Below are 15814 nucleotides of genomic sequence, written 5' to 3'. Positions count from 1 at the left end.
AAATCCGCTCTCATCTTAAGAGACGGCTTCATTTGTTTTGAACTGCATTTGAACAAGCGGCCCCATCCGCGAGCCGTGTTGGCAGAGCTCGGCCCCTAATGCCCAGCTCTATTAGGGCACAGTCTCTCTACTGGGCTTTGGCAGAAACCATTCCACATTTTCATTCTAACCTCCTGTAGTTTAGTATTCTTTTGTATGAAATTAAAGCACTTTGGACAAAGGCATGCTGAGAAAAGTAAGAGCCAAAGTTGGTATCTTTAGCCGGATTGGAAGTGAAGAGCACACGCCTCTGGAGGGACTGAAGTGTTCAGGAGTCAATCTCATTGGGAAGGTCTTAGTTTTAACAGTAAGTCTGAGGTTTTCACTGCATAACAATCTCTAAACTCTACACTTATGGTGTTAGCTTGCACAGGGAGTGGACAGCGAGACACAAATGAGCAGATGAACAAACATACGTAATTGACATGTAGGGGTGAACGGGACTTGTTGTAACGTACATCCTAGTTTAAAAGTTTCCATACATGCTAGCATGACAAAACTTAACATATTAACTAGTTGGCATATAAACACTATATAAAGAAAACATTGTGCCAAAATTAAAAAAGAAATCTTTGTTCGGTGAACATTTATTTAACCATAGCAAAACAAATTTAAGTTCTGTTATTAGTGTTTAGGCTATTTAAAATGACACAAATCTGCTTCTTTTCTAATATAATCACCAATCTTACAATGTGCGCCGCTTTAGAATGATGCATTCTATAACGTTAGTGATGACTTTTTATGAATTTTATTGAGAAACCACGAGAAACAGGTGAATAAAGATTCAAAGTAAATATTCAGAAATTACTAATTATTATTATTATGGTTTGAAGTATGCTGTGGGTATAGCGGTGTTTTGCAGCGTGTTCATTGTCAAAAATTAGTTTATTTTTAATTATTAAAATAATTGACATTATTTTATATGAAAAAGTTATTGTATTTTATTGACAAAATATTTTAGTTGCCTTGAATATTGTTTGGATTAGATCAGATAACATTTTAAGCTGTCATATTAATAGGCCACACTAATTGTGCATTTTGTCACATTTCGCCACTCTTTGGTGGTATACATAAAGAAAAAAGTACTCATTTCATTAGTATACTCATGGGAGACCGGGTATGGTTGTAACACTTTTTGCTTCAGTAACTATAACTCACTGAATTTTATAGCTAGAGTTCTCAAATTTGTATACAAAGTACCCACATTTGTTCACTACAAATGGCACCAATTCAATCCCCTACAAGAATATCACAGACCTCGTGAGTTGGTGTCAAATACATACTGTACCTTCGTTACAACCTACTCCATGCCAAAATGGATGCCGCACTATATGATATGCTTCAAAAACAGGTTTATTGACATAAAAGAACAGTCTCACTCCCTCTCTGGAACAGACTGTCTGATTAACGTGTGAGTGCGTGTGTGTGTGTGTGTGTGTGTGTGTGTGTGTGTGTGTGTGTGTGTGTGTGTGTGTGTGTATATATATGTAATTGTGTCTACTTGAACGAACTTACTTAACAGTATACTTGATAAATATACTACAATTTCTAACAAAAAACAATATCTCTCTGTGTGTGTGCGTGTGTGTGTGTGTGCGTGTGTGTGTGTGTGTGTGTGTGTGTGTGTGTGTGTGTGTGTGTGTGTGTGTGTGTGTGTGTGTGTGTGTTGACAAATGAATGCCGGTAACCCTGGAGTGCAAGCTTTGTGGGCCCAGAGACTGCATAGGGTCCCATGTACCTTTGCAGCTGATCTAACTGACTTGCCCTTTTGTAAAGGCATTCTGTAAAAATATTAAAATCAATCAGTTGTGTGATAGGGGATGGTTGTAACACTTTTTCAAGAAGTGTTACAACACACCCCACCCCTGTCAGTCACTGTTTAGCTAGCTGTATTAGCATACTGGTTTGAAATTAGCAGGGGAAAACTGCATCACATGTTGCCTAAGAAACTACATTTTAATATAATATAAGTCAAACTATTTTATCTGCAATTGTTTAGATACTAGACAAAAAATAGTCTTGGTCAAAAAAATTTACTTTCTTACCTCAAAATCAGTTTTTTCTCTATAAATTCAGAATGTGTCGGTTTCCAGACTTGACAACCATCATGCGGTATCGGGGAGGAAGTAGGTAAATACTGAAATGATTATGACTCCTGTCTTATCCCTAAGTGGTAGAAATGGTGGTTTTACAACTCTCCCCGTGTTGGTTACAACCATACCCGGGCTCCCCTAAATTAAATAAGAAAGTCAAAGTTAGGCTCTTCCCTTACACTTTTTACCCAACAACCTGAACAAAACAAACAGGAAGCATAACTTACCAGAAATGTTTCATGATGTCAAAACATACATCAAATATCATGGCATTTTGTTGCATCTGTACGTTTAGTGTAAAATAAAACTCTGCTAAACGAATCGAGTGTAACATTATTTACCAGAGAAGAGCCATTTCTTCAAGGATGTATCATTAGGCCTCAGCCGCGGGCAGATTGATAAACACAACAGCGACACCTACTGACTGAACGACACAAGTGCAGAGTCTCTATGAGGATCAAGGATCCTATGAGGATTTGGCATTGCTATACTCACATCTTCTTTCATTCTATATCTCTATAAAATATTGTATATTTATAAACACATTTAAAACAAACTTGGCCAAAGGGATCTACTTTATTTATAATTAATTTATATTTAAAATTAATAGAAAAGAAAAAAATACAAGATATACCATAATATAACAAAATAATAGAAAAACATGATATAATAATATTAATAGCAGTAATAATTATAAAATATTAAATTATTTTAAATGAACATTGACCTTACTACTATAGCCTACTGTTTGGACCCAAACAAATATAATATATATATGAAGAATGATATAAATATTAAAGTGAAACACAAGTACTGGACGTGTTGTACGTATGTGCTCATATACACTACAGGTCCTGTGTTCATGGCAATAAAACAAACTAGCAAACATCTCCACTAGATGGCAGTAGCTGTGGTTTGTTGACGGGAAGTTTGCTCTGGCTGTTTGATGGACTTCCGGTTGTGTCCAGATTCCAGAACCTGAACATTCAGCCAGCCCAGAGGTGGTCTTATATTAGTCATCTAGTGGCTTTGATTCAGCCTTCAGCAGGAGGAAGGCATGCTAACTCAATGTTCTGCGCGACACCGTCCTGTCTACTGAGAGGGTCGTTCATTAAAACATTACTGCCTTAGATAGCCCACAATCCTGTATTAAGTTAATTGAAAGAATAAAACGTGATTGAATGCATTTAGTGAATCAATTAAGTTAATGAATCCATGAGAGTAAATTGTTATTTAACTCACGATCCCATTCTTACCCAGAAATAAGCATTGCGATCGTTAGATATTTGCTCTGTAATTTGACTGGAACTTATTTACATCGTCGCATCATTTCTTGCAGTAGGCCTAAATGTTTCTGTTGGATTTCACGGGTTTCAGTCATAAACGGTTCTGTTTCTTTGCTGTGAAATTGAAATTTGAGAAATTCTTTAAATGTATCTGTGCTGATTAAACCTTAATATATTCACCGTTTAATTATTTAATTTTGTAAACCATTTTAAGGTTGACCAAACCTTCTTAGCATTTTTTATTGGTTTATTTATTTTAATATATATTAAACATAAACATATTGATTCGTGTATCATATATATATATATATATATATATATATATATAATTTGACATATAAAAGCAGATATTATTAATTTATTGTAATATTTTATTACTATTTTTTAAGCTGATTAAAACTTTATTTAGTCATGTTTTATATTTCAAATAATTACTTTATTATATATTTTTTAAAGCAAATTAATACTATATTTTGCAATTTTATTAATACATATTTATAATTTTATTTTAAACCTTCATTGAGCCATTATATTATTTTATATGCATTTATTTTTACTATCTTATGATGAGACATTTGTTAAGCTGATTAAACCTTAATTTATCAAATAAACCCAACACAAATAAAACACAGGACAACAATGTGATTTCATAATGCATTTGTTCATGTATTTGTAAATCCTTGGCCTTCTGCAGGGCAAACAATCGGTGATTTGTGTGCTTTAAAAACCTGTGCAGTTTTTCTCAGCATCATTCTCAGGGAAACCGAGGCAGGACGTTTAAGGTCAGAGGTCATGAGTCTTATACAGTTGTTGTTTCTGTGCAAGACCATATCTAATATAAATTCTAGCTGATGTTAAACCATGAAAATGTGTTTGTGCCTTTCTCACCAATAATACTTAAGCAGTATCCTGTAAAACTCGCTCTCTTAATGTGATGGGTATATTTGCTGCTTTGAAACCAAAAATTTAAAAAAGTTCACATTTGCAATGGCTGATGAGCACAATGTTAAAGACAGGAATAAAACAACTTTTTGACAATGATATCTTTCATAAAATGTAAGACAACTCTGCTTCTAATAAATAAAATGGCATGGGACATTCACATACATGCTTTATCTCGCAGGGTGTCCTGTCTGCAACAGTGCATAAATACATACCACCTACAGCTTTACAAATTCTACACCAATCGCTTAATAAAAAATAAAAATAATTAGTCGAACAAACAAACAGACAAAATATTTTTTTTACAATAACAACAGAAGCCCAACTGGAATGGATCCATCATCAGAGAGATGATTTAAGACCAAAATAAAATAACCCATTTAAATATACTATAAAGGAGACAGAACAATGTACAGTTTTTAAAACTTTAGTAGCCTTAGTATATTACAGAGAGATATGGTCATTTAGTAACATCAAGGAGAAGTGCATAGCAAAATAGAGCGCAATTATCTTCCAGTCGCGGTGTAAAATCCTGATCGACTGACGTGTAAAAAAGCATCAAACTCAAACATTTAAGGCAGATCATTTGAAATTGGCATAGTCTGAGAAAATGTCGACAAAGTCCTGTACCACTCTGTAGCAGAAGTCATACTGTTCCTGCAGGCAGAAAGAAAGAACAATGAGCAAATCGCTTTATAACGAGTCATTCTTTACTTAGAGGTCAAGCAGGTTATTCAGAAATATTGAGGAAATGTTATTACCCCTTACAGATATTTACTACGATATATATATATATATACACACACACACACACACACACACACATATATATATATATATATATATATATATATATATACACACACACACATATATATATATATATATATATATATATATATTGTTTTGTAGATCTTTTTTAATATTTTAATACGAATCATAATTTAATCGATTACTTATTAATCATTTATGCTATTATTTCATTCATTTATATTACTTTATACCAAACTACACATACTTTGGAATTGACATTTAAACGATTATTTTAATCATGGTTTTGATATTAATCATACTAATTTAATCAATTTTACCAATTTATTTATACTAATAATGTATATTATTTAACTTATAACTTCTATTAAATCATAATACAATTAATTAATTATTCAATTCATACAAAATTTACATTAATTTTTTTTTTCAATATTACTGATTATATTATTATTATTATTATTATTTCATTAGTTTATATTACTTGAATTAAACATTATAAAATTCTCAATTGCCTTCAAAGACCGTGAGACACTTTTAGAATCCTGTCATTTTGACACTTTTTTCTTGGGATAACAAGGGTTCAATAGCGAGTTACCACATTTTTACTGTAGTATTCTAGCCGAAATGATGATTACTGTGTTTATTATGTTGTGCATGTAAATGGGTAGTGGATATGAAGTGTGTGTAGGTTTGAACTGACCACTGTCTGCACCATGTGTGGCCGCTGCATTCGTAAACTTTTCACAGTCTGAAACACATCCAGCAAACCCTCGGCTTTCACTCGCTCCAGAATATTACTGAGAGCGATAAACGTACCGGTCCGACCCGCTCCGGCACTGCAGAACAGACACACAAAATAACAAAAAGACATGACATAGTCGAGTTAGGAAAGTGCTGGTTGAGCAGCCCTGTAGTTACCTTATATTACCCAGCATTTTCTTAGGTAAGCACACTGTAAGAACATGCGAGTACATGTACTGTAAAATAAAGTGCAACCTCCGGTCTCCTGTCATACGAGCGTTCACAGGAGGGACGTTGTGACGTGACGTAAGAGCATTGTGATGTTTGTGAAGCACGGTGGACTGCAGAAGCACACAGGTTTGGTTACACATTACTTCTCACGCGAACTTCACAACACACTCACGGCACGAGTCACATGCATTGTCAAAGTTCATAAATACTAACTTTTCTCAGAAGTTTAACTGTGATGTTATATGCGAACATGTTGATAAATAATCTCAGGGGGTATTTCAAGAAAACATTTGATCTCAGAAGGGTTCGGATGACAAAACAGTTTGAGAAACCCTGGTCTATGGTATGACTTCTTTTAGGGTGTGTTCACACTTGGCATGTTTGGTTGGATTAAAAGGAATTCTGGTGCAATTGCTCTGTTAGTGCGGTTCATATGAACAAGTGTGAACGCTGCCATCTGAACCCTGGTGACACCATACTAGCGGACCGAGACGCTGAAAAGATGAGTCTGTCCGCTTCCAAACGAACTCTGGTCTTTGGTTTGTTTACATGACCAAAGACATGTAAACAAACCAAAAACAGGACATGATGTCACCAGATGCGACCCTAAAAAGGACAGAATCCTCATGCATAGCTGTTTTTTCTCATCATAGTCGTGATGTTGCCCATTACAGTTCAGTACAGGCATCAGATCTGTGTGTGTGTGTGTGTGTGTGTGTGTGTGTGTGTGTGTGTGTGTGTGTGTGTGTGTGTGTGTGTGTGTGTGTGTGTGTGTGTGTGTGTGTGTGTGTGTGTGTGTGTGTGTGTGTGTGTGTGTGTGTGTGTGTGTGCGTGTGTGTGACGGAGGGATTCCTGCTGCTGTTTTGACTCCTTTACATATTTTATAAGCTCTTCACGAGTTCTCAGCTGGTCAAAATACCATCATATGTAGGCTACGCACATACAACAACGCGTTTAGCCCAAAACACGGCATTGTTTTCGATGTCCGGCAAGTCCTGTCGCAAAATGTACGTTATAAAATGCGGCCAATCAGGTTGTGAACATATCCCTATGCCTTATGTTTGGTATCAAAATGCCAACGTGAACACTAAGCAGACCAGGACTAAAATTTTTTTTTCTTTGTTCCAGACCAAAAAAAACCAAGAGAACCGAACTACAAGTATGAACTGTAGTTAAAGGTGTGTGTTGTACCTGCAGTGCACGGCAATGGGGTGGTTGCCCGACTGCTGCTGTTGTTTCTGCACCGATGCGATGATGTCGATCATCCCTTTTCCTTCGGCTGGGATTCCGATCTCTGGCCACCCGTGGAAATGAAAGTGCCGAACCAAACGTGTCTGTTTCTCCTGCATTACATACATTACAATTCATCCAAGTGGCCACCACTTATTAACTCCAAAGGTACACCAAAGCAAATTACAAAAAAATGCGAATGGAAATGCATGCAATATAAGCAATTACAATGCAAATCGGATCATAATGCACACTCACCGGGCCGTATGTGAGCACCAGATCTCTGAGACTGAACGTCTCACACAGCGTGTCTCCTTTAATCTCCACTGTGAAGTCCCCGTAAGTCACTGAATCCTCAGTAGGCCAGTACTGAAAACACTTGTCCTGCAACACACACACTCCAAATGACAAAGCTGACGGGATTTATTCTTGGAAGTTGTGTAAGAGTGTCTGCACAACTGGATTTGTAGCGTGTGTGTTTGTACCTGATCTCTCTCCTGCAGTTCTGTTAGCATCACGATTGAGTGACACTTCCATTCCCAAACCATCCTCCAGAAATCATCCACCGTGTGTGACAGAGGACCCTGTGTGGCGATGAAATAGTCCTTCTGCCGGTACCCCTGGAAAACATAAACACATGAGATATATATATGAATAATACATACCAGGATCAAAAAATACAAATATAAACTGGCCTTGGAGAGTGAATAAAACAGGAACTTGCCAGTTTATTGGGAAATGCAACATTTTACATGGTCTAAATCGAATTATAAGAATAACAGTCTGACCCTCACTAATGTAAGAGACAAAATAAAATAATACTTTTATTCAGCAAGGGTGCATTCGTTTGATTAGAGGTGACAGTAAAGACATTTATAACGTTACAAAATAACTGTTTTCAACATTGATGATAATCAGAAATGTTTCTTGAACGCCAAATCAGCATATCAGAATGATTTCTGAAGGATCATGTGACACTGAAGACTGGAGTAATGATGCTGAATTCAGCTTTGATCACAGGAATAAATTACATTTGACTATATTTAAATCGGAAACAGTTATTTTAATTTGTAATAATATTTCACAACTTTACTTACAGCAATCGTATCATTTCATTCAAATGTCTACTAAAAAAACATCCCACGACTCTTTTATAACAGCTTTTATCTCAGTGGAAGTTTTTCCATTACAAGTTTATCTAGGATGCATAGTTTTTTTTACCATTTGATTTTTTTCCAATGGGAAAATAGCTAAATAATGCTACTGGACAAAAGCATAATAATGTAAAATACAGGTTCATGGCTGGTAAGAAATGTTTGTGGATGGTTTATTGGCAAAAAGATATTTTTGGACCCAGTCACAGACCAACCAAAATACTAACTCAAACCCTAAGCTAACTTTCTGAATGTTTACAATGAAAACATTCAAATTGTCTGTTTACTTTCTTAACAAATAACCCTGGTCTTGTGTTGAAAGAAAATAATGTTCATTTCATCATCAGACGCCTCTGAAACTTGAAAAGAGTCATTAAACACTTACATCAATGAAAGATGCGTTGACATAATCGGTGAACTCCTGACCTCTTTTCATCGATAGGATGACTCGGTTAAAATCATCTGAAAAAAAGAATAAGACATCAAATGAAACGTAAATGGACCGCTAGCACAAACGCTGTGTTTTGAACTGCATGACTCACGATTACAACTACAGGCACAAGCAGAACGGGAAAAGGAAGAGAGATTTTTGATTAACTTCCTCATAAACAAAGTTGAGTAGCACAAAAACATGCATTTGACAGATGGAAACGAGGTCCATTCAGATTACACTCTCAGATATTCAATATGTTCCTCAATACTTTCTTCAACTATTATTTAACATTGTCTTTTAGATTAGCTGACATAATTCGATCTTCGCGAGTGCGGAAGATCTTAAACTCACATGGAATGATCTGAAGGACTCGGTTTTTCTTCATGTTGGCAGGGAGGTTGCCCGTCCTCATGTTTTCCTTCATAATACGCATGTTTGTCAGTTTCTGAAAAAAATACAGAAATCAATCAACAACTAGGCATGCAACAGTAACACATTTTCATATCACGATAATTTATGAAGCTGTTTTATTGCATTATCACAATATTGAATTGAAGTGTTATCCTCCTAACAGGTTTAATATATTTTTGTTCTTATACGAAACATAACTCTGAAATGTAATACAATAAAACAATACACACACAAAATATATAAACTTAACACGTTTCAAACTGATTAAAGTGCAAAAGGAATATAAAGATAAAGGATCAGAACATTCCCAATCAATAAAAGACATGTTTTAGACCACATTAACATAAAAATGTAAACAAATGTTAGAAAATAGCCTATTAGGTCTTTAAGTATTAAGTATTTATGTATTGGGTGCTGTGATAAACACCACAGCAAATACAAAATGAATGAATTAATATGCAGTGTTTTCAGAACAAACTGAACAACTAGTTATTACTGACGAATTTAAACACGCATCAGAGATGTGTCTCTCTTCTGTATGTGTGAAGAAAAGCATGCAGAACATAACGAGTCTTTTGATCGCTGTAATATTACTTTTGTCAATATCAGCGGATACTAAACACGTGAGACACCAGAACTTTGCTGTGGTTACCATGCTGTCCATCGCAAATTCATGAGTGAGTCGTGTTACGTGCGGTTGACACTCCTGAAACTTTACAGTGTGTATGTGGCCATGTTGTGTTTACTGGGTGCAATGCATTTCTGCTGCTCAAAAGCGCCATCTACTGTTAGAGAGCGAAATGCATTTTCATTCAGCGTCTTCCGCCAGGCTTCTCATCCATGTTGGGGTTGTCTACATCAGACATGTCTATACACCACTATTGTCAGGAAATATCCTCACCCTAAACTCCTCCTCCAGGCCCACGCGGTCCAGCGGAGCATTGGTGTTGTGGAGTTTCTGCAAGTGTCCCTCCAGAGAAGACACGTCCAGCTCCGTGTCCCCGTACAGGAAGTACTCCAGCAGAGCCTGATAGATGAATGCGTACTGCAACTACAACAAACACACACACACACACACACACATACACTTCAGAACACCTTTAAACATGCATGACTTCTAGGTAACAGCTTCAGGCAGCAGTTTTTCTATAATGACAATAAAAAATGAATTAGGTAGATGAAGAATTATGCAAAAAACAACTCACATCTGTCTGAATGAGCTGTGATCTCTGCTCACGTATCCGTGACACGAAACCGGAGACGTCCACCTTCTGTTCTGTGTACATCATGTCAATCATGGCATCAATAACGATGAAAGTTCCTGTCCTGCCCACACCAGCACTGACACAGACACACAGCACAGACGCCATTATTCACAAAGCCTACAAATACATTCACTTTGCTGGTCTTATTGTGAGTGATTCATTAGTGCACAATATTTAAAATAAAATAAAATAAACATTGGTAACACTTTACGTAAAGCCTTTATGTATGAATGATGCATTATAAAAGTATTTTTAATACAATAATTATGCACCTTATAATGCATTGTATGATCTCATGAATGATTGTAACCACACTCGTTACTTATGTTACACCTTTAAAACGTATAATGCATTAAAAACACATGACAAACAACCGGATGCGACAAGAAATCTGCAAATTTACCAATTTTGACTTTTACATTTGGTTACAATTATTTATGAAAGGATATAATGCATTATATAGTATATAACATAATGCAAATACATTTATAATGCAATATACGTAAATACAATAAGTAAAGTGTTACTAAAATATTTTAATCAGAATGTAATACTTTTTCAACTCTTCCAAACACAATCATACAGGGACCAGTTTTTCACAATATAAATTCATATAATATAAATAATAATAATCAAAATATCAATGATCTTGAGGGATAAAAATAAAAATTTCCATAAGAATATATGTTTATATCTTGCATATATTAAGACATAAACAAACATATTATATTTAGAAATATAAAATGTGTATTTATTTATTTATCATGTTGAAAACAAAACATGCACAAACATGTTATCAGTTGTAATTCTTTTTTTTGTGTGAAACCTGCATGACCATTTTTTTGTATAATTATTTTTTTAGTTCTAAATTGTTTGTGTGTGTGACACCATGAAACAGCTTTCATAAGGTCTTCACTTCAAATAAATTCACAATAATTGCAAGTGAGAAATAAAATATCTGCAAACAAAATGACAAACACACATATTTTCCCTCGCCTTATTCTAATCTGAACACTAGAGGGCATGAGTGATCAACCGAACTAATGCACAAACCCTCAAAAGGGCTTTTGACAGGAACTGAAGTGCTCTGTATTATTGCTGACACTGCGTTTGGTTGTTTAGGACACAGGATGAGGACAGAGGGTCAAGACTATGACACACACACTGATGATGAGTGGACAGACGGGACATTGTGTCATGAAACCCAGGCATTGACCTCCATGAATTCACTTTATGAATATGACCAATCAGCAGTGAGAAAAGACCTTCCTTCACCTAATTCAAATCACATGCTAATTGTTCTGAATAATGTCTATCATTGTTTGATCTAATTAATTATGCATGCAAGACTGACGCAAAAGGGTCTGCAAGTTCTCAAAAATTATTACTTTCGATGGAAGTTATGTAAAATGTGTCCTTTTTCCGAAAGCTGAAATTCAAATTAGCACTTTCATTCCACAAGCTATGGTTACTTGTAAAAGTAAGAAGTTTGGCAATGTAGATCAGGAAGTTTGAGCTCTTGATAAAACTTAATGATTGATATTGATTTATTAACAAGTAATAAAACATCAAATATTGTTTAACATATTAGTATTGTACATTTAAACCAACATTTCTGAAAAGAAGCTATTTTGTATGTGCATTATATGTATAGTAATGTATTCACGCAAAAGTTTGAAATGCAATGTCAAGGCAAAAAATTGTGACATGGAAGTTGAGCTGATCATTATCAAACAGAGAATGCGACACAAGGTCAAAAAAATGTTGTGCATCTTTGCATGACGAGGTTGCAGACTATAACTGTACTCGCTTCACACCTAAATGTTAATTCTTCACGCAAGAAGTGAGACTACAGCTTTAGTTCTCGCCTGATATTAAGGCCACATCCACACGAAGCCAGAGCTAAACACGGCGTTGTCTCAAGAAATATATGCGTACAGACGAAACCACTGAAACCGACTGAAAACGATGTGGTATACATGCCACACCAATATGTGGCGCTGTAATTCTGCCACAGAGATACACTAAACAAGGAGAAGAAGATTTGGAGCATGCACATAACCATGCGCGCTCTACAGGGAGCGATATTTTTTTTCACAGGATGGTAGGGGAAGACTCATGAATATTCATTAGGGAACTCATCCCTGATTGGTCTTAACCCCAGTGACTGGTATGTTTAGGGGCGGGGTTAGGGGTAGGTCATCAGACCCCCAGTGACGGGTAGGTTTAGGGGCGGGGTTAGGGGGTAGGTCATCAGACCAATCAGGCATGAGTTCCCTAATGAATATTCATGAGTCTTCCCCTACCATCCTGTGAAAAAAAATATTGCCTACAGGGAGCCTAAGTCCCTCCCCTCCGCTTCCGGCTCATGGGACCTAATTTCGGAAAAAATATGAATGGTAGTCAATGGAGAGAGACAACTTATCTTTTTATTCCGTCTGAACTGTGCCCAGAATTACACATATGATGTTTGTCAATTTAAAAGATAATTATGAAAGTCAAGAAAGTCACAGTTTCTCATAAAAGAGAAGAGTAACATTTCGTTTTATGTGAAAATCACTCAATGAACTACATCTCTCGTCTCGCACTATGTACATCACCAAGCTTGTGTGTGTGTGCAGTCTGGTACAAAACACACAGGCATAACGGTGTAAAGTTACGATTATAACGTTAGACTATAGAAAACATGACAGACGTTAGCTTCAGTAAAGTTAGCTTCATTCATTGAGAGAAAAGGTATGACGTCACATGCGCGCATTTTGGGTTAGTAGTCTTTGTAATTACGTATTACAGTCTTATACCTCAAAAGTTTTACATCAAACTGCGACTTTCTTGACTTTAAAATGTATCTTTTAAATTGACAAACACCATATGTGTAATTCAGGGCACAATTCAAACGGGATCCAAATATTTGTTGTCTCTTGCCATTGAATACCATACAATATTTTTCCGAAATAAGGTCCCATGGTGGTCCACCGGAAGGGGAGGGATTAGCCGCTCTATACGAACCCAACACGACAGCAAGGTGAAGACGAAAATTGCTCACCGTAGTAGCATAGGAGCAGAAGATTTTGCTTTAGTAAAGCTAATAGGCTCAGTAGCTTCTGCAGCACTCACACAAGCATATATTCCGCCATTGTGCTGTTACGTGTGACGTAGCGGTGTGTGACTTATGCTGACACGTGGTGTGATGACATCATCTTTTAACAAAATGTGCAGATTGGCCGCACACACAAAAACGCAAGGATGTCGGTTTCAGATTTATCCACTCTGGGACCCGGTTTAAAAAAATAGCGGTTTCAGTGTCCCAAAACGCCGGATGCGTGTGGACAGGTTAAGAGTACAAGAGTCATGCTGGAAGACAACACACCTGCAGTGCACCACGATGGGCCCGGCGTACGAGGGGTTCACCTGCTTCACCTTCTTCAGGAACTTGAGCATGCCGATGGGCGAGAAGGGAACGCCGAAGTCAGGCCAGCTGGTGAAGTGAAGCTGCGTGACCAGACGCGGAGTTTTGGTGCCGTCGCTGGCCTGCTGTGGTCACACACACAGACAGGAACGTGTTCTCAAACACACATATGTACATGCACTTCAACAAACCAAACTGTTCACAAGTCACAAACACATCATTCAGTTTAAGAATAAACCGAGGGGAAAAATCTGTGGCTACATGCTCACAGAGTAAGTGCAAGAACAATACTTTCAGAAATATTTATCCATAATATCAAGAGACATTTCATCTACAGCTTGCATGAAGATGACTTCAGTGTATTCAGACTTACATATTGCACACAGAATTTGCGTATGGTGTAGTCCACCAGTACTGTAAAGTCTTCCACAGCAACACGCACGTTACCGTACGTCCAGCATCCCTGATCCGGCCAATACTGATAACACTTATCCTACAGAGAAAAACAGTGCATTTACAATAAGATAATCATATAGTTACTATTATTTTTAGATTATTTATTTAACCCAACAATGACGGTGGCCATGGTAACAAAGGAGGAGTGGAAAAATGAACAAAGGAAAGCAGGAACTGATGAAATGCAAACTAAAAGTCCATAATAAACATAATTTTGATAATTATAAATACATTTAAAAAAAAGTTTTGTGGTTAAAAAAATTATTTAGCTGCTAATATAGTTACCATTATTTTATATTATTTTTTAATTTCTTTATATTCAATATTTTATGTACTAATAAATACTAAATAAAAACAAAATTAATTTAAATGCTGCTAACCTGCGTTGCTTTTATAGTAAAGAAATACAACTAAAATAAATATGTTTTAAAATAGGTTTTTTTACTTGTATTAAATAAATGTAATTATAAATGAATTAATTTACACATAATAAATAAGTTAACAAAAATGCTACTTACCTGTACAAATATAGCTGCTAATATAGTTACCACTATTTACCATTATCATTAATTTATTTCATTTGATTTAATATTCTTCTTCTTTTTACTAAATAAGTACATAAATAATAAATAAAAACAATGTTAATAAAAATGCAGCTCAACTGCATTTTCTTAATACAAAATAAAGCTGCTATATAGTTATCATTATTTTAGTTTAGATTTCTTTTTTAATTTTAGTATTATTAAAATAAATATATATTTTTCTTGTAAAATAAATACATTTAATTCTAAATAATTACATTTAATAATAAATTAATTTATAAATAGGTAAAGTTAACAAAAATGTTGCTAACCTGTACAAATATATCTGCTAATACAGCTACCATTATTTAGGTTCGTTTATTTCTTCTATTCATACTATTTTAATGTACATGAACTAATATAGTAATGTAACATATTCTATTAATAATATTAATAAAAGTTAAAAAGTCACTCAATAAACAAACAAAAGGCAAGAAAACAGTGCCATAAAAGCTTTCTTCTAATCGATATAAAAGCGAGAGCACGTCACAAGGTCAAAACATGTAGTTCTGTAGATAAACATAAACGCATTACATGCCAATCCTGTAGAGTAAATCTGTCTAACACTGACACAGAACAGTTGTAAGTGCATTAGAGTAGTAAAGGTGACTTTTAAGACACCATGATGCTAATCTGAGCTCTTAAAACAGCCCGTCTGTCAGTCAGCATTATCCAGGCCGAGAGCGGAGGATAAATCTCTCTTAATGAGAGTTTGCAGACTAATTAGGTTAAAGCCAGAGAGAGCTTTATCAGCCATTATTAAAATCAT

General features: G+C 35.6%; 1 protein-coding gene and 1 long non-coding RNA gene across 16 annotated transcripts in view; one reads left to right on the top strand and one right to left on the bottom strand.

The window, feature by feature from the left end:
* The window catches only part of LOC143709691 (uncharacterized), a 759555-nt gene that overhangs the window by 166663 nt on the left and 577078 nt on the right, over window positions 1-15814 (top strand). The gene's annotated exons all lie outside the window — the stretch shown is intronic.
* Window positions 4061-15814, bottom strand: part of ptprea (protein tyrosine phosphatase receptor type Ea) — a 77289-nt gene continuing 65535 nt past the window's right edge. For all 15 annotated transcript variants that reach the window (XM_077200239.1, XM_077200246.1, XM_077200240.1 and 12 more), the window contains 11 exons: window positions 14382-14501; window positions 13970-14133; window positions 10540-10675; window positions 10236-10385; window positions 9275-9368; window positions 8876-8952; window positions 7822-7956; window positions 7595-7720; window positions 7298-7449; window positions 5835-5970; window positions 4061-5017 (listed from right to left, as the gene is read on the bottom strand). In XM_077200239.1, coding sequence (XP_077056354.1) covers window positions 4943-5017; window positions 5835-5970; window positions 7298-7449; window positions 7595-7720; window positions 7822-7956; window positions 8876-8952; window positions 9275-9368; window positions 10236-10385; window positions 10540-10675; window positions 13970-14133; window positions 14382-14501 — 1365 coding nt within the window. In that variant the 3' untranslated portion in view covers window positions 4061-4942. The remainder of the gene's footprint in view (window positions 5018-5834; window positions 5971-7297; window positions 7450-7594; window positions 7721-7821; window positions 7957-8875; window positions 8953-9274; window positions 9369-10235; window positions 10386-10539; window positions 10676-13969; window positions 14134-14381; window positions 14502-15814) is intronic.

The sequence above is a fragment of the Siphateles boraxobius genome, unplaced genomic scaffold, assembly GCF_051911475.1.
Source record: "Siphateles boraxobius isolate OS27281-9 unplaced genomic scaffold, OSU_SipBor_1 46, whole genome shotgun sequence".
Lineage (NCBI taxonomy): Eukaryota > Metazoa > Chordata > Actinopteri > Cypriniformes > Leuciscidae > Siphateles > Siphateles boraxobius.
This window is presented reverse-complemented; position numbering and strand designations above follow the sequence as displayed.